At 42.3% G+C, this 18,364-nt stretch overlaps 2 protein-coding genes across 2 annotated transcripts; both read right to left on the bottom strand.

Moving 5' to 3' along the window:
• Nucleotides 1-426: 426 nt before the first annotated feature.
• LOC148191110 (uncharacterized) lies at nucleotides 427-3,533 on the bottom strand. The gene is made up of 2 exons (XM_088101298.1): nucleotides 2,918-3,533; nucleotides 427-515 (listed from the first exon to the last, which is right to left on the bottom strand). The coding sequence occupies exons 1-2, from the start codon at nucleotides 3,531-3,533 to the stop codon at nucleotides 427-429; spliced, it is 705 nt and encodes a 234-aa protein (XP_087957424.1).
• A 4,938-nt stretch (nucleotides 3,534-8,471) lies between these two features.
• LOC148191109 (uncharacterized) lies at nucleotides 8,472-16,858 on the bottom strand. The gene is made up of 10 exons (XM_088101297.1): nucleotides 16,153-16,858; nucleotides 15,691-16,107; nucleotides 15,020-15,381; nucleotides 14,784-14,932; nucleotides 14,200-14,699; nucleotides 13,579-13,920; nucleotides 12,334-12,885; nucleotides 11,584-11,654; nucleotides 8,595-8,661; nucleotides 8,472-8,476 (listed from the first exon to the last, which is right to left on the bottom strand). The coding sequence occupies exons 1-10, from the start codon at nucleotides 16,856-16,858 to the stop codon at nucleotides 8,472-8,474; spliced, it is 3,171 nt and encodes a 1,056-aa protein (XP_087957423.1).
• Between the last annotated feature and the right edge of the window lie 1,506 nt (nucleotides 16,859-18,364).

The following is an 18,364-nucleotide window of genomic DNA, read 5'->3' as shown; positions in this document are numbered from 1 at the left end:
AATATATTAATAGTATTAATAATAAATCATTTATGAATTTTTATGCTTAAATATATTATACTAGTTTTCATCGATTTCAAAATTTGGTAGAAGTGTTTACATTACTTCAAAACTGGAGATAACTAAATATAGGATTTTGAAATTTGAAAGAAATAAATCACAAATTTCAAAATCCAGAAGAAATAAATACTGGTTTTCAAAATCGAATTTTGAAATATCTTTACATCTATTAGTGTAATATCCCAAAATATAGTGATAACCATAATCAGAATTAATTACATTAATCATTAAAACAGTGCAGTCTTTACAAAAAGATACGAGATTCAAATCGTTGAACGACTGAAAGTACAAAACGTAATGTAGCCCGCGGTATTCCAAAATCTGAGACTAAACAAAAACACTAAAGGCTACCACATGTCGAGCACTCTAGGGCTCGACCTTAACCCCTACTTCAACCGGATCGACGTCTTCCAAAATTTCTTCTGCCAGCGCCTCATCCAGCAGCTCACTTCCATCTGCTCCCATCCACATGGATGATCATCGCAAGGACAAGACGGACGTACAAAGACAATCGACAACACAAAGAAGAGAACACAGGGTAAGCTTATGTAATTTAATTCATACCTTAAAGTATCAATTCAATCAAGTCAAACATACCAGAATGATTCAACATAAATAAATAAATATCCAACAACTATTTCTAGACGGACCGTCCGGACTGTATGAATCTGTGTAGCTACAGGCGTCCTTGCACCCGAGTGATGTAGTAACTGTATTATACTCGACAGCTGCCACTCGAGGTTAGTCCGTTTCTTACGTCGCCCATGTTAACTTATGGACTAAGGACCTCCTGCCATTCCCACACATGAACTACTCTCTTCTACGTGAAGACGAGTGTCACGGAATATCAGGATGGACCAAGCCAGCATTAGCATGCCCACAGTCATACTTTACCAAATTCCACATTCAACATATGTGAGTCATTCCTCCCTGGAACGCTCGTACAACATTCATAAACGTTTAATCATCTCATATAATGTTCATCATTCAAAATCTTTCACTTTTATTTTCATTTTTGTCTTTCAGTCCGAGTACGTAAATATTGAACTTTCAGCCCTCTTTATAACGAGGACAACCGTGAGGAACGAGACTGAAGAATTTACCCCGTTCCAAAATAAAGTAATACCGACTACACGATAGATGAACGACCTGTGTTAACACAGGTGCTCGACACTGTCGGTCGACCCAAATGGACGACCTGTATTAAGAAGGTTGCTCGACACTGTCGGTCGACACAGATGAATGATCTGTATTATCAAGGGTGCTCAACACTGTCGGTCGATACAGATGAAGGATCTGTATTACAAGGATGCTCGACACTGTCGGTCGACACAGATGGATGATCTGTATAAGGGTGCTCGACACTGTTGATCGACACAGATGAATGATCTGTATTTCAAGGATGCTCGACACTGTCGGTCTACACAGATGGATGATCTGTATAAGGGTGCTCGACACTGTTGATCGACACAGATGAATGATCTGTATTTCAAGGATGCTCGACACTGTCGGTCGACACAGATGGATGATCTGTATAAGGGTGCTCGACACTGTTGATCGACACAGATGAATGATCTGTATTTCAAGGATGCTCGACACTGTCGGTCGACACAGATGGATGATCTGTATAAGGGTGTTCGACACTGTTGATCGACACAGATGAATGATCTGTATTTCAAGGATGCTCGACACTGTCGGTCGACACAGATGGATGATCTGTATAAGGGTGCTCGACACTGTTGATTATAAGTTCTAAGTAAAAGACCTACATAGCTCATGCTCGACCAAAATCCTTCCCAAATGAAAGTCTTCCAATTCAAAGAAGTTTACTAGAACACCAAACGGTCGAGAACCGTTTAATGTCGGACATACGTTATCATAGGGAAGTTGATATTCAAGTTTCACTTACATTCTCTCGTTCCTAAGCATGTATATTTCGTATTCATACGTATCACTCATATCATACATTTCAACCAACATATATCATATTCATTCAGTAAAGCAACGTTCGACCATGCATACTCAATCGACATACATCTCATACATTCAGTTCATATCATGTTTACATACAACATACAAGTATAAATTAAATTACTAAGCTTCCCTTACCTGGATAGCAGTGTACTCCCGAAAAGCAAGGTTTTGTTCGACCTCTAACAGCGTTCTACCCTCAGGTTTCGCTCAACAACTTTCACTTAATCTAAAACACCAGAAATCAGAAACAACTCAGACCTATAACCCATGCATGCAACTGAATCTTAGTTTGCATGTACTACAGAACAAACGTTCAGATCAACGTCCAGAGTCGAGTGACTTACCGGTTACAGAACTAGGATCTGTTCGGTTCGGATTGAAGCTCACGGTGCCAGGAACGTTCCTACGGTTCTGAAACGTGATCGGAGAAGAAGGTGATGAGTTACAGTAAAGAGAAGGTGAAGGTTTCTAGAGGGAAGTTGGAGAAAACGAAAGGTTGGGTTCTGAGGAAGAAGATGAATGGTGCAGGTGAGAGAGAGTTTTCAAAAATTCTAGTTGTGTTAACTCACGTTCGGTCGACGAAAATCTCCCAAGTTGACACCTGCACACCGAACTCTGAAATGGGAAGCTTCTCCCGCGACAGGTTGCGTGTGTGCATTGCAGTGTTTGGTACGTTTTTAATGTTTCAGAGAAATGATGGGCGCGGCTTTTCCGTGTACGACAGAGAGGGAGGGGATCAGGTTAGGTAGTGGGTTTTAATGGCTGAGAAATGATGTGGCGTGCATTAATGGTGAGGATGTCAGAAATTATCTTTGCTAAATATCAAGGGTCTTACATTCTCCCTAACTACAAAAATTTTCGTCCTCGAAAATTAAAAACTTACCCGTAAACAAGTGTGGGTACAAGTCCTTCATGGCGCTCTCCACTTCCCACGTTGAGTCACCAGTTCTTGCGTCCCATAACACTTTCACCATTCGAACAGCTTTCTTCTTGTAATATCTAGTATCGCTTTCTTCAATTCGCACCGGCTGCATCTCCAACGTTCGGTCTGGACGAAGTTGAACGTCTTCCAACTCCAGTACGTGAGATAGATTCGCTATGTACTTCCGAAGTTGGGAAACGTGGAATACAGGGTGAAGGTTCGACAGCTGAGGCGGCAATGCAAGCTCGTATGCTACAGGTCCAATTTTCCTTAGTATTTGATAGGGTCCGACGAACTTCGGGGATAATTTCTTTGGTCGCATAGCTCTGCCGACTCCCGTGGTTGGATTCAGTCTAAGGAATACGTGGTCGCCAGCTTGAAATTCTAACGGCCTTCTTCTATTGTCGGCATAGGACTTCTGCCTGCTCCTCGACGTCTTCAACCTCTCCTGGATTAACTTCACTTTCTCGGTCGTTTGTTGGATAAGTTCAGGTCCAGTTAACACGTTCTCTCCTTCCATGAACCAACAAAGTGGCGTTCGACATCTTCTACCATAGAGAGCTTCAAATGGTGCCATTCCAATGCTTGCCTGGAAACTGTTGTTATACGGGAATACTTTGTCTCTCCTTGCAAATCTTCAACTTCTCTCGTAATGTCGTCATTCTTCTCGTTCCAGACCACTCTCACCCATCTGATGGATTTTCTCTTGAAACACTTGGTTGGGGTATCTCCCATACGTACTGGTTGGATCTTATACAATTCGGTATCCCTAAATATGAACATCTTCTAGCTCTAGCACATTAGACGAGTCTCCAATATACTTCAAGAGTGGTGATGCGTAGAAACTAAATGATGATTAGTTAATTGAGAAGGCAATGATATCTTCATAAGCTACCGTCCCAATGCGTCTACAATCCAAGAACTTTCGGCAGCATCTTCCTAGGGCAAGCGGCTTCGTCCCACACGCACGTTTTTAACAATTCATCAATGTTGACTGGTTTCAACTATAACGAACGTTTATGTTTGGGAAATGATTAAATGTTTACGAGAAGATAGTAAATTACAGGAGAACCCTGAAATAAGGAACCAGTAGATGACTTTTAAATAAAGAGACATTGGCTTTGAAAGGTTAACCGATCGGTAACATAATACCGAACGAGAGAAATTATTATTAGGAAAAGTCACAAGTTTTCCAAGAGGAAAAGAATTAATATTGAAATATTTTACTATTGGATTAGAGTGTGAGACGGATAAACAGAAGCAACAGAGGAGAGAAAACATGAAAGATTAATCTGAATATCCCGGAATAAATTGATTATCGAAAACTAAGACAAGTAATTATATATATATATAGCAAATTCAAGTAAAGGGCATAAATGACGAACGTTAAAGAACGAACGAAACCGAGCAGTCAAGGGACCCGAACGTCCGTTCATAGTCGAATGCTAAAAATGTTTGACCACCAATGGTCAAACGAAAACCGAACGATTAATCACCAGAAACGAAATGAATAAAATTTAAAAGTTTCATTCTAACTGACAGTTACTGTTTGAAGAATTGAGTATAGGTAATTTCCCGAGTGATTGAAAGAGAGTATCAAATATATCAGGTTTAGGCAGAGAACTGATTTTCTTGATCATTTGGAGAAAACGAAACTTCATCTGACCCGTAATTGATTCAAAGCAGACGTTCGTACAAATATGCGAACGTCAGAATCGATCTACTCGTCGAGCCATTCCTTCAGAATGATAACTGAGTAAGTCTTCAACCGGATGCCCAACTTACTCTTCAATGGTTTGCACGGAACCTAGAGATGAATTGAAAATTTCTACCAGAATTGCTACCAGTTTGTATTCTAAGAAATCAATTTACTTACCTACTGCGGAGTTAAACCCATCATTATCGTTAAGTTCTCAAACCGATGCTCATAAAGCAAAAATTCTTAGTCAGTATACCCTCAGTAACTCTAATAGTACCTCGACCTTATGATCGATCGATAAAGGTAATTGGCTTAAGTTCTAGGTAACCCTATCCTGTCGTCGTGCGATCTCGAAAGTTCTACCTTTACCTTTTGACATGTTACACTATAACACATAAACCTAGTTACTTCTGCTTATAAACCCAGCTACTAAATTGATCGCGATGACCTTACAAAAATCCTTCTCCCAAATCACTATAAAGGACAAAATCTTTTAGTTGAATTTTCAACACACCGTCCATTCGTAACTCAAAATCTGCTCATTACTCACTTTCGATCTGTTCTGCCGAACGCTTCACTTCCTACTCCCAACCTAAGCCCCTAATAACGTTCGTATCATCACTTATAATGTTAAGTGCCTGAAACTTCTCAACTAACCCAACTCTCGGTTTATCACTGTTTACACACGCCCTAGTATTTGTACTTTGCTCATCCAGTAATTCACGCTTTGAACAATTCCACACACAATTATTCTTATCCTTAACATTCCTAGCAATGCTCTCAAATGTTCCATTCTGATTTATCATTCTTGTACGCTAGTAAAACATGCGTACTACATAACGAAACGTTCAATTCATTCAACTGGTTCTTGGGTTCCATCCATTCTGCAAAAGTTACTTTCTTGCTACCGAACGGTCTAATCTTAAAAGAAACCGAACGTCGACACACCCTTCTTGTGAAGTATTCTCCTAAGTTAGTCCATGCTAGAAAATTGCACTCTCACTAATATAATAATAAGTATCTATCTCACGGTCGGATATTAAACTAATCCAATTGTTGGCATTTACATTATCAGACCGAACCGCTTCCTTATCACAATAAATAAAACAGTGTACAGTAGGGCAGTTCATACCGCAAGAAAAATGCAAGTGATGTCCGTACCTGAGCTCGTTGATTCGGCGTCTGTTAAAACATAGACTCATCCCACTTGTGTTCGGCCACCTCTTCCTGGTTGATCTCTTCCAGCATTTGGTGGCCTCAACACTGCTCGTTCTCCCATTTTGCACTCGTTCCTGACATGTCCGCTTCCCCCACATTGAAAACAATATTTTGCTTCCACTAGTTGAGGACACGATGATCGGAAGTGTGGTCCTCCACACTTAAAACACTTTATGGTTCTTTGATGTTCAGACCGAGTGGCAGCAACGAACGATTGTGCTTGAGACCCATTAGGAGAAGATGGTAATCCAGTACGAGCGTAAGGCGTCCTCCTTGTCCTCCTTGAATTAGTAATATTCCTTGAAGATTTGGGTCCTCTCATTACCTGCTGTTGCTGCTTCACGTGTTGCTCCACTTCTGTCACGTTCTTCTCTAATACGTTAGCTCTCTCCACCTCATCAGGGGGATACTTCTCATTGAACCCAGATAGAGGATGTTGGAGGAAACTCTCCAAGTTCCACTCGGTTTCTTTATTCCCAGAGGAAATGGATGCTCCTGACATATTCTTAGTGATTTCTAGGATCTCCACCAGCTGTCTTTGGGTCGCTTCAGAATTTGCACGTGCGACTTCCAAACTTTGTAAAACGATCGTAATCTGCTGCATTAATGCAGCGTTCTGTTGTTGAAGTACTCCTATTACTGATTTCAATAGCCTAATGTGATCAGATGCATCACTCTCGGTTGGTTGAGAAGGAGGTATTGGTGCCATTAGTTCTCTGAGAAGCAGAGAAAACCATTATTAGCAAATTTAAGGAGTTTGAATCATTCATCAAACGGACGTTGAGCACACAGCAAAAGTATAGTATGCTCATAACCTACAGTGTTCCTTTAAGGAACAAAACTGCTCTGATACCACTAATGTAACATCCCAAAATATAGTGATAACCATAATCAGAATTAATTACATTAATCATTAAAACAGTGCAGTCTTTACAAAAAGATACGAGATTCAAATCGTTGAACGACTGAAAGTACAAAACGTAATGTAGCCCGCGGTATTCCAAAATCTGAGACTAAACAAAAACACTAAAGGCTACCACATGTCGAGCACTCTAGGGCTCGACCTTAACCCCTACTTCAACCGGATCGACGTCTTCCAAAATTTCTTCTGCCAGCGCCTCATCCAGCAGCTCACTTCCATCTGCTCCCATCCACATGGATGATCATCGCAAGGACAAGACGGACGTACAAAGACAATCGACAACACAAAGAAGAGAACACAGGGTAAGCTTATGTAATTTAATTCATACCTTAAAGTATCAATTCAATCAAGTCAAACATACCAGAATGATTCAACATAAATAAATAAATATCCAACAACTATTTCTAGACGGACCGTCCGGACTGTATGAATCTGTGTAGCTACAGGCGTCCTTGCACCCGAGTGATGTAGTAACTGTATTATACTCGACAGCTGCCACTCGAGGTTAGTCCGTTTCTTACGTCGCCCATGTTAACTTATGGACTAAGGACCTCCTGCCATTCCCACACATGAACTACTCTCTTCTACGTGAAGACGAGTGTCACGGAATATCAGGATGGACCAAGCCAGCATTAGCATGCCCACAGTCATACTTTACCAAATTCCACATTCAACATATGTGAGTCGTTCCTCCCTGGAACGCTCGTACAACATTCATAAACGTTTAATCATCTCATATAATGTTCATCATTCAAAATCTTTCACTTTTATTTTCATTTTTGTCTTTCAGTCCGAGTACGTAAATATTGAACTTTCAGCCCTCTTTATAACGAGGACAACCGTGAGGAACGAGACTGAAGAATTTACCCCGTTCCAAAATAAAGTAATACCGACTACACGATAGATGAACGACCTGTGTTAACACGGGTGCTCGACACTGTCGGTCGACCCAAATGGACGACCTGTATTAAGAAGGTTGCTCGACACTGTCGGTCGACACAGATGGATGATCTGTATAAGGGTGCTCGACACTGTTGATCGACACATATGAATGATCTGTATTTCAAGGATGCTCGACACTGTCGGTCGACACAGATGGATGATCTGTATAAGGGTGTTCGACACTGTTGATCGACACAGATGAATGATCTGTATTTCAAGGATGCTCGACATTGTCGGTCGACACAGATGGATGATCTGTATAAGGGTGCTCGACACTGTTGATTATAAGTTCTAAGTAAAAGACCTACATAGCTCATGCTCGACCAAAATCCTTCCCAAATGAAAGTCTTCCAATTCAAAGAAGTTTACTAGAACACCAAACGGTCGAGAACCGTTTAATGTCGGACATACGTTATCATAGGGAAGTTGATATTCAAGTTTCACTTACATTCTCTCGTTCCTAAGCATGTATATTTCGTATTCATACGTATCACTCATATCATACATTTCAACCAACATATATCATATTCATTCAGTAAAGCAACGTTCGACCATGCATACTCAATCGACATACATCTCATACATTCAGTTCATATCATGTTTACATACAACATACAAGTATAAATTAAATTACTAAGCTTCCCTTACCTGGATAGCAGTGTACTCCCGAAAAGCAGGGTTTTGTTCGACCTCTAACAGCGTTCTACCCTCAGGTTTCGCTCAAAAACTTTCACTTAATCTAAAACACCAGAAATCAGAAACAACTCAGACCTATAACCCATGCATGCAACTGAATCTTAGTTTGCATGTACTACAGAACAAACGTTCAGATCAACGTCCAGATTCGAGTGACTTACCGGTTACAGAACTAGGATCTGTTCGGTTCGGATTGAAGCTCACGGTGCCAGGAACGTTCCTACGGTTCTGAAACGTGATCGGAGAAGAAGGTGATGAGTTACAGTAAAGAGAAGGTGAAGGTTTCTAGAGGGAAGTTGCAGAAAACGAAAGGTTGGGTTCTGAGGAAGAAGATGAATGGTGCAGGTGAGAGAGAGAGTTTTCAAAAATTCTAGTTGTGTTAACTCACGTTCGGTCGACGAACGTCTCCCAAGTTGACACCTGCACACCGAACTCTGAAATGGGAAGCTTCTCCCGCGACAGGTTGCGTGTGTGCATTGCAGTGTTTGGTACGTTTTTAATGTTTCAGAGAAATGATGGGCGCGGCTTTTCCGTGTACGACAGAGAGGGAGGGGATCAGATTAGGTAGTGGGTTTTAATGGCTGAGAAATGATGTGGCGTGCATTAATGGTGAGGATGTCAGAAATTATCTTTGCTAAATATCAAGGGTCTTACAATTAGTGTATCAATTTTATTCAAAAACTTATCCTAATTTTCGAAAGGATCAAATTAAATACTACTACATAAATATAACAATAAATATTTATATTTAGTTTTGATTATTCTGTTATTAAATATAATATTTATTAAACTTAGTTATTAAAATTTGAACCAATTAGATATAAAAATTTTAAACGGGTTTATATACACAAGATAGACAAGGGTCAACTGACTTCAATGTAATTCATTATTTAAATAATAATGTTGAACTATAAATATATTAGTCTACATATTACATGCATGGAAAAATTGTGACCGATTAAATTTTATCAAAATAAATTTAATTAGTGTTTATAAATATTAAAATAAGGTAATAAAACTGAATCACAAATTACATAAAATTTAGTAAAAGTGTAAACTCTAATTTTATATTATTATGTAAACATGTTATAAATTGTTGCATAAGAAGGTATATAATGCTACTATCAACTACTATAAGTATTGCACTTTATATGTTTCAATATATGTTGTAACATCCCAAAATATAGTGATAACCATAATCAGAATTAATTACATTAATCATTAAAACAGTGCAGTCTTTACAAAAAGATACGAGGTCCAAAACGTCGAACGGCTTAAAATACAAAATGTAATGTAGCCGACGGTATCCAAATTCTAAGACTAAACAAAAACACTAACAGCTACTACATGTCGAGCACTCTAGGGCTCGACCTTGATCCCTACTTCAACCGGATCAACATCTTCCGAAATTTCTTCTGCCAGCGCCTCTTCCAGCAGCTCACTTCCATCTGCTCCCATCCACATGGATGATCATCGCAAGGACAAGACGGACGTACAAAGACAATCGACAACACAAAGAAGAGAACACAGGGTAAGCTTATGTAATTTAATTCATACATTAAAGTAACAATTCAATCCAGTCAAACATACCAGAATGATTCAACATAAATAAATAAACAAATATCCAACAACTATTTCTAGACGGACCGTCCGGACTGTATGAATCTGTGTAGCTACAGGCGTCCTTGCACCCGAGTGGTGTAGTAACTGGGATACACTCGACAGCTGCCACTCGAGGTTAGTCCGTTTCTTACGTCGCCCATGTTAACTTATGGACTAAGGACCTCCTGCCATTCCCACGCATGAATTACTCTCCTCTACGTGAAGATGAGTATCACGGAATATCAGGATGGACCAAGCCAGCATTAGCATGCCCACAGTCATACTTTACAAAATTCCATATTCAATATATGTGAGTCGTTCCTCCTTGGAACGCTCGTACAAAATTCATAAACATTTAATCATCTCATATAATGTTCATCATTCAAAATCTTTCACCTTTATTTTCATTTTTGTCTTTCAGTCCGAGTACGTAAATATTGAACTTTCAGCCCTCTTTATAACGAGGACAAACGTGAGGAACGAGACTGAAGAATTTACCCCGTTCCAAAATAAAGTAATACCGACTACCAGATAGATGAACGACCTGTGTTAACACGGGTGCTCGAAACTGTCGGTGGACCCAAATGGACGACCTATATTAAGAAGGTTGCTCGACACTGTCGGTCGACACAAATGAATGATCTGTATTATCAAGGGTGCTCGACACTGTCGGTCGCTACAGATGAATGATCTGTATAAGGGTGCTTGACATTGTTGATCGACACAGATGAATGATCTGTATTTCAAGGATGCTCGACACTGTCGGTCGACACAGATGGATGATCTGTATAAGGGTGCTCGACACTGTTGATCGACACAGATGAATGATCTGTATTTCAAGGATGCTCGACACTGTCGGTCGACACAGATGGATGATCTGTATAAGGGTGCTCGACACTGTTGATCGACACAGATGAATGATCTGTATTTCAAGGATGTTCGACACTGTCGGTCGACACAGATGGATGATCTGTATAAGGGTGTTCGACACTATTGATCGACACAGATGAATGATCTGTATTTCAAGGATGCTCGACACTGTTGGTCGACACAGATGGATGATCTGTATAAGGGTGTTCGACACTGTTGATCGACACAGATGAATGATCTGTATTTCAAGGATGCTCGACACTGTCGGTCGACACAGATGGATGATCTGTATAAGGGTGCTCGACACTGTTGATTATAAGTTCTAAGTAAAAGACCTACATAGCTCATGCTCGACCAAAATCCTTCCCAAATGAAAGTCTTCCAATTCAAAGAAGTTTACTAGAACACCAAACGGTCGAGAACCGTTTAATGTCGGACATACGTTATCATAGGGAAGTTGATATTCAAGTTTCACTTACATTCTCTCGTTCCTAAGCATGTATATTTCGTATTCATACGATCACTCATATCATACATTTCAACCAACATATATCATATTCATTCAGTAAAGCAACGTTCGACCATGCATACTCAATCGACATACATCTCATACATTCAGTTCATATCATGTTTACATACAACATACAAGTATAAATTAAATTACTAAGCTTCCCTTACCTGGATAGCAGTGTACTCCCGAAAAGCAGGGTTTTGTTCGACCTCTAACAGCGTTCTACCCTCAGGTTTCGCTCAAAAACTTTCACTTAATCTAAAACACCAGAAATCAGAAACAACTCAGACCTATAACCCATGCATGCAACTGAATCTTAGTTTGCATGTACTACAGAACAAACGTTCAGATCAACGTCCAGATTCGAGTGACTTACCGGTTACAGAACTAGGATCTGTTCGGTTCGGATTGAAGCTCACGGTGCCAGGAACGTTCCTACGGTTCTGAAACGTGATCGGAGAAGAAGGTGATGAGTTACAGTAAAGAGAAGGTGAAGGTTTCTAGAGGGAAGTTGCAGAAAACGAAAGGTTGGGTTCTGAGGAAGAAGATGAATGGTGCAGGTGAGAGAGAGAGTTTTCAAAAATTCTAGTTGTGTTAACTCACGTTCGGTCGACGAACGTCTCCCAAGTTGACACCTGCACACCGAACTCTGAAATGGGAAGCTTCTCCCGCGACAGGTTGCGTGTGTGCATTGCAGTGTTTGGTACGTTTTTAATGTTTCAGAGAAATGATGGGCGCGGCTTTTCCGTGTACGACAGAGAGGGAGGGGATCAGATTAGGTAGTGGGTTTTAATGGCTGAGAAATGATGTGGCGTGCATTAATGGTGAGGATGTCAGAAATTATCTTTGCTAAATATCAAGGGTCTTACATTCTCCCTAACTACAAAAATTTTCGTCCTCGAAAATTAAAAACTTACCCGTAAACAAGTGTGGGTACAAGTCCTTCATGGCGCTCTCCACTTCCCACGTTGAGTCACCAGTTCTTGCGTCCCATAACACTTTCACCATTCGAACAACTTTCTTCTTGTAATATCTAGTATTGCTTTGTTCAATTCGCACAGGCTGCAACTCCAACGTTCGATCTGGGCGCAATTGGACGTCTTCCAACTCCAAAACATGAGAAGGGTTCGCTATGTACTTCCGGAGCTGGGAAACGTGGAAGACAGGATGAAGATTTGAGAGTTGAGGAGGTAATGCTAGCTCGTACGCTATTGGGCCAATCTTCCTTAGTATTTGATAGGGTCCGACGAACTTCGGGGATAATTTCTTTGGTCGCATAACTCTGCCGACTCCCGTGGTTGGATTCAGTCTAAGGAATACGTGATCGCCAGCTTGGAACTCTAACGGTCTTCTTCTCTTGTCGGCATAGGACTTCTGCCTGCTCCTCGACGTTTTCAACCTCTCCTGGATTAACTTCACTTTTTCTGTCGTCTGCTGGATCAGTTCGGGTCCAGTTAGCACGTTCTCTCCTTCCAGGAACCAGCAAAGTGGCGTTCGACACTTCCTCCCACAAAGTGCTTCAAACGGTGCCATTCCAATACTCGCCTGGAAACTGTTGTTGTACGTGAACTCCACTAGCGGCAGGACCTCATCCCAGGCGCCTAAGTGATCTAGGACACACGTCCTCAGTAAGTCTTCAAGCGTCTGGATGGTCCGTTCAGACTGGCCGTCCGTCTGAGGGTGATAAGCCGAACTCATTTGCAACTTACTACCGAGCTCGCTTTGAAGTGACTGCCAAAACCGTGAAGTGAACCTCGTGTCTCGGTCAGAAATTATGCTCGACGGCACTCCATGCAGACGAACAATTTCCTGAATGTAGAGCTTGGCCAGATTGGTCATCGACATCTTCAAATTTACTGCCAGGAAATGGGCGCTCTTCGTCAGTCGATCCACGATCACCCAAATTGAGTCATGATTCCTGATCGTACGTGGTAGGTGAGTCACGAAGTCCATGGATATGCTATCCCACTTCCATTCGGGAATCTCCAACTGCTGAAGTAAGCCGCCTGGTCGTTGGTGTTCAGCCTTTGCACGCTGGCAAGTTAAACATGATGCCACAAAACGAGCGACATCACTCTTCATTCCAGGCCACCAAAATGATTTCCGGAGGTCTTGATACATCTTGGTCATGCCAGGATGCATGCTAAGACGGCTGTGATGACCTTCCTCCAGAATAATTCTCTTCAGATCTCCATCATTCGGAATGCACGTCCGGCCCTTATAACGTAAGAAACCGTCCGTTCCAGTGTTAAACTCTTTGGCCTGATCCGTACCGAGGGCATCAAATATCTTCACTAACTCTTCATCCTCTCGTTGCTTCGTTCTGATCCGCTCAAACACGTCGCTGGATATTCTAAGGTTACAACACTTGATACTGTTCGACTCCAACTCAAATTGTAACCTTAGATCTCTAAAGCTTTCCACCAAACTCAGCTCGCGCACCATCATGGACGACACATGCACCACTTTTCTGCTTAGAGCGTCCGCTACCACGTTCGCCTTTCCTGGATGGTAGAGTAGCTCGAAATCATAATCCTTCAAGAACTCAAGCCACCTCCTCTGCCTCATATTCAACTCCTTCTGATCAAAGAGGTACTTGAGACTCTTGTGATCACTGAAAACTTGGAACGTGGATCCATACAAGAAATGCCTCCAAATCTTCAGTGCAAACACGACTGCTGCCAACTCTAAGTCGTGTGTGGGGTAATTCTTCTCGTGAATTTTTAGTTGTCGAGAGGCGTACGCCACTGCTCGTCTCTCTTGCATCAGCACATAGCCCAAACCTTGATGAGAGGCATCGCAATAGACTTCGAATGGTTTGGCAGTGTCTGGAATCGCTAAAACCGGAGCGCTCGTCAACCTCCGCTTAAGCTCCTGGAAACTCTCTTCACACCGATCGGTCCAAGCGAACGGGTGATCCTTGCGCGTGAGCTGTGTTAGTGGTGCTACTATCTTGGAAAATCCTTCAATGAAGCGTCGATAGTAGCCCGCGAGACCAACGAAACTCCTTACTTCCGTGACCGAACGCGGACTTTCCCATTCCATAACTGCTCGTACCTTTGCCGGGTCCACAGAGATTCCTTCAGCGGACACAACGTGTCCCAAGAACTGCACGCTCTTCATCCAAAATTCACACTTCGACAGCTTGGCGTACAATTCCTTCTCCTTCAACACTCCAAGCACAATCCGCAAGTGTTCTTCATGCTCTTCATGGCTCTTGGAGTAAATCAGGATATCATCAATGAAGACCACTACAAACTTGTCCAGATATGGTCGGAATATCCTGTTCATGTAGTCCATGAAGATTGCTGGCGCGTTCGTCACACCAAACGGCATCACTACATACTCGTAGTGTCCGTAACGAGACCTGAAAGCAGTCTTCTGGATGTCGCTCTCCTTCACCCTGATCTGATGATATCCCGAACGCAAATCAATCTTAGAAAACACCGTCGCCCCATGCAGTTGATCCAATAAATCATCTATCCTAGGCAGCGGGTACTTATTCTTGATGGTCAGCTTGTTCAATTGCCTGTAGTCTATACATAACCGAGAGCTGCCATCCTTCTTTTTCACCAAGAGCACAGGCGCTCCCCAAGGTGATACGCTCGGCCTGATAAAGTTCTTCTCTATTAGCTCTTCAATCTGCTTTTTGAGTTCAACCAGTTCTGCAGGCGCCATCCGATATGGTTGAACAGAGATAGGTGCTGCTGTCGTCACCAAGTCAATAGTGAATTCAATTTCACGAACCGGAGGCAGCCCAGGGATATCTTCCGGAAAAACATCAGGGAATTCGTCCACTACCTTGGACGATCGTTCCTCATTCGCGTTCACAACTTCACTGTCTTCGTGTGTCATGATGAGGAAACAGCTGTCGCCTTCCATAATATCTTCCTTCAGTTGACCGAGCGTCACTGAAAGAACTTCCTCTACTTCACCAGGAAAGATTAATTTCTTCGCTCCACAATCTATGAGAATGCGATTGGTATTCAGCCAATCCATTCCCAAAATTACCTCTAATTCTTTTAGAGGCAAACATATGAGGTTCACCTTGTATCTATGCCCTTCTACCTCAATAGGACACCTAACACACACAGTAGATGTCCTGATCTCACCAGCTGCTGGGATCGACACCACCAGATCAAACTGCATCTCGCTCTCAGCTATTCCCAACTTATCAACGCACGCCTTCGAGATGAAGGAGTGTGTCGCCCCCGAATCAAACAACACACAACATTGCTTTCCATAAATCAAGCAGGTACTGGTGATGAGCGTACCTGAACTCGCTGCTTCCGCTCCAGTAATGGCATACACACGCCCGACAGCTTGGGCTCGACCACCTCTCCCTTGTTGGTTCCTTCCAGCGTTCGGCGGCCTCATAACAGCGCGTCCGCCAATATTGCATTCACTCTCCAGATGCCCATTTCTTCTACATCGAGTGCAGAATTTTCCTCCCATCAGCTGTGGGCAGGAAGAACGGTAGTGTGGTCCCCCACACTGGAAACAAGTTACGTTCACCTGTCCAGACTGTCCGACAGGAACGATTGCTTGTGATCCGCCTGCATGAGATGGTTGACTAGGACGAGCGTACGGAGTCCTCCTCTGAACCATACCTCCCCTGGACACTATCGGTCCCCTACTCACTTGTTGTTGTTTCTTATGTCGTTCAGCTTCCGCCATGTTCTTCTCCAACACTTTGGCCCTCTCAACCATGGCAGGAAACGTTCTTATGCACAAACTTGAAATCATAACTTTCAATTCACTCCTTAGGCCGTTCTCAAACTTCCGACATTGCCACTCTTCACTGGTGGCCATAGTATTGAACCTCACCAAGTGCTTGAACTTATTTGTATATTCTGAAACCGACATTCCCCCTTGCCCCAGTTGCAAAAATTCCACTTCTTTAGCAAAACGGACGCTATCCGGGAAGTACTCCTCATAGAATTTGCTTCTGAAAACTTCCCAAGTAACAGGTCTGTGAGCGTCCGTCAGTATAGCTTTCGCGCTCGACCACCAATGGCTTGCTTCTCCAGTAAGCAAATACTCCGTGAAAGCCAAACGATTCTCATCTGGACACCTCTTAGCATTGTAAATTCGTTCCATATCCTGCAGCCACTGATCTGCCTCATCCGGAAGACCCTTCCCACTAAACTTGGCCGGATGGTGTTGAAGAAAATTTTCCAAACTCCACTCGGTATGATGAACAGCATTGGAAGAGGACGCTCCCGGCGTGCCTCTGGTGGCGGCAATGAGTTCCATTAATTGTCTCTGAGTAGCTTCGGAGTTCTCGCGTGCGGCCTCAAGACTTCTTAAAGCAGCTGCGTTCTGCTCCATTAGTGTAGCATTTTGTTGTTGCAACCGTTCGATCACGGTTTCCAACAATCTGGCACTGTCGGTCGTATCCGATCCATTGGGTGGTGGAGGAGGAGGAAGTCTAGGCGCCATTTGTTCTCTGAGCCAGAGAAAAACGAACGTTAGTGATGTGTAAGAGTTAAAACAATAACTCACCAAACATATAATAAGCACACAGCAAAAACACAGTGCACTCATATCCTACAGTGTCCTTTTTATAGAACAAAACTGCTCTGATACCACTAATGTAACATCCCAAAATATAGTGATAACCATAATCAGAATTAATTACATTAATCATTAAAACAGTGCAGTCTTTACAAAAAGATACGAGGTCCAAAACGTCGAACGGCTTAAAATACAAAATGTAATGTAGCCGACGGTATCCAAATTCTAAGACTAAACAAAAACACTAACAGCTACTACATGTCGAGCACTCTAGGGCTCGACCTTGATCCCTACTTCAACCGGATCAACATCTTCCGAAATTTCTTCTGCCAGCGCCTCTTCCAGCAGCTCACTTCCATCTGCTCCCATCCACATGGATGATCATCGCAAGGACAAGACGGACGTACAAAGACAATCGACAACACAAAGAAGAGAACACAGGGTAAGCTTATGTAATTTAATTCATACATTAAAGTATCAATTCAATCCAGTCAAACATACCAGAATGATTCAACATAAATAAATAAACAAATATCCAACAACTATTTCTAGACGGACCGTCCGGACTGTATGAATCTGTGTAGCTACAGGCGTCCTTGCACCCGAGTGGTGTAGTAACTGGGATACACTCGACAGCTGCCACTCGAGGTTAGTCCGTTTCTTACGTCGCCCATGTTAACTTATGGACTAAGGACCTCCTGCCATTCCCACGCATGAATTACTCTCCTCTACGTGAAGATGAGTCTCACGGAATATCAGGATGGACCAAGCCAGCATTAGCATGCCCACAGTCATACTTTACAAAATTCCATATTCAATATATGTGAGTCGTTCCTCCTTGGAACGCTCGTACAAAATTCATAAACATTTAATCATCTCATATAATGTTCATCATTCAAAATCTTTCACCTTTATTTTCATTTTTGTCTTTCAGTCCGAGTACGTAAATATTGAACTTTCAGCCCTCTTTATAACGAGGACAAACGTGAGGAACGAGACTGAAGAATTTACCCCGTTCCAAAATAAAGTAATACCGACTACCAGATAGATGAACGACCTGTGTTAACACGGGTGCTCGAAACTGTCGGTGGACCCAAATGGACGACCTATATTAAGAAGGTTGCTCGACACTGTCGGTCGACACAAATGAATGATCTGTATTATCAAGGGTGCTCGACACTGTCGGTCGCTACAGATGAATGATCTGTATAAGGGTGCTTGACATTGTTGATCGACACAGATGAATGATCTGTATTTCAAGGATGCTCGACACTGTCGGTCGACACAGATGGATGATCTGTATAAGGGTGCTCGACACTGTTGATCGACACAGATGAATGATCTGTATTTCAAGGATGCTCGACACTGTCGGTCGACACAGATGGATGATCTGTATAAGGGTGCTCGACACTGTTGATCGACACAGATGAA

Source organism: Vigna umbellata, chromosome 11 (assembly GCF_029865625.1).
Source record: "Vigna umbellata cultivar VRB3 chromosome 11, Vumbellata_1.0, whole genome shotgun sequence".
NCBI classification, from domain to species: Eukaryota; Viridiplantae; Streptophyta; class Magnoliopsida; order Fabales; family Fabaceae; genus Vigna; species Vigna umbellata.
The sequence above is the reverse complement of the archived record's forward strand: the minus strand, read 5'-3'. Positions and strand labels throughout refer to the sequence as shown.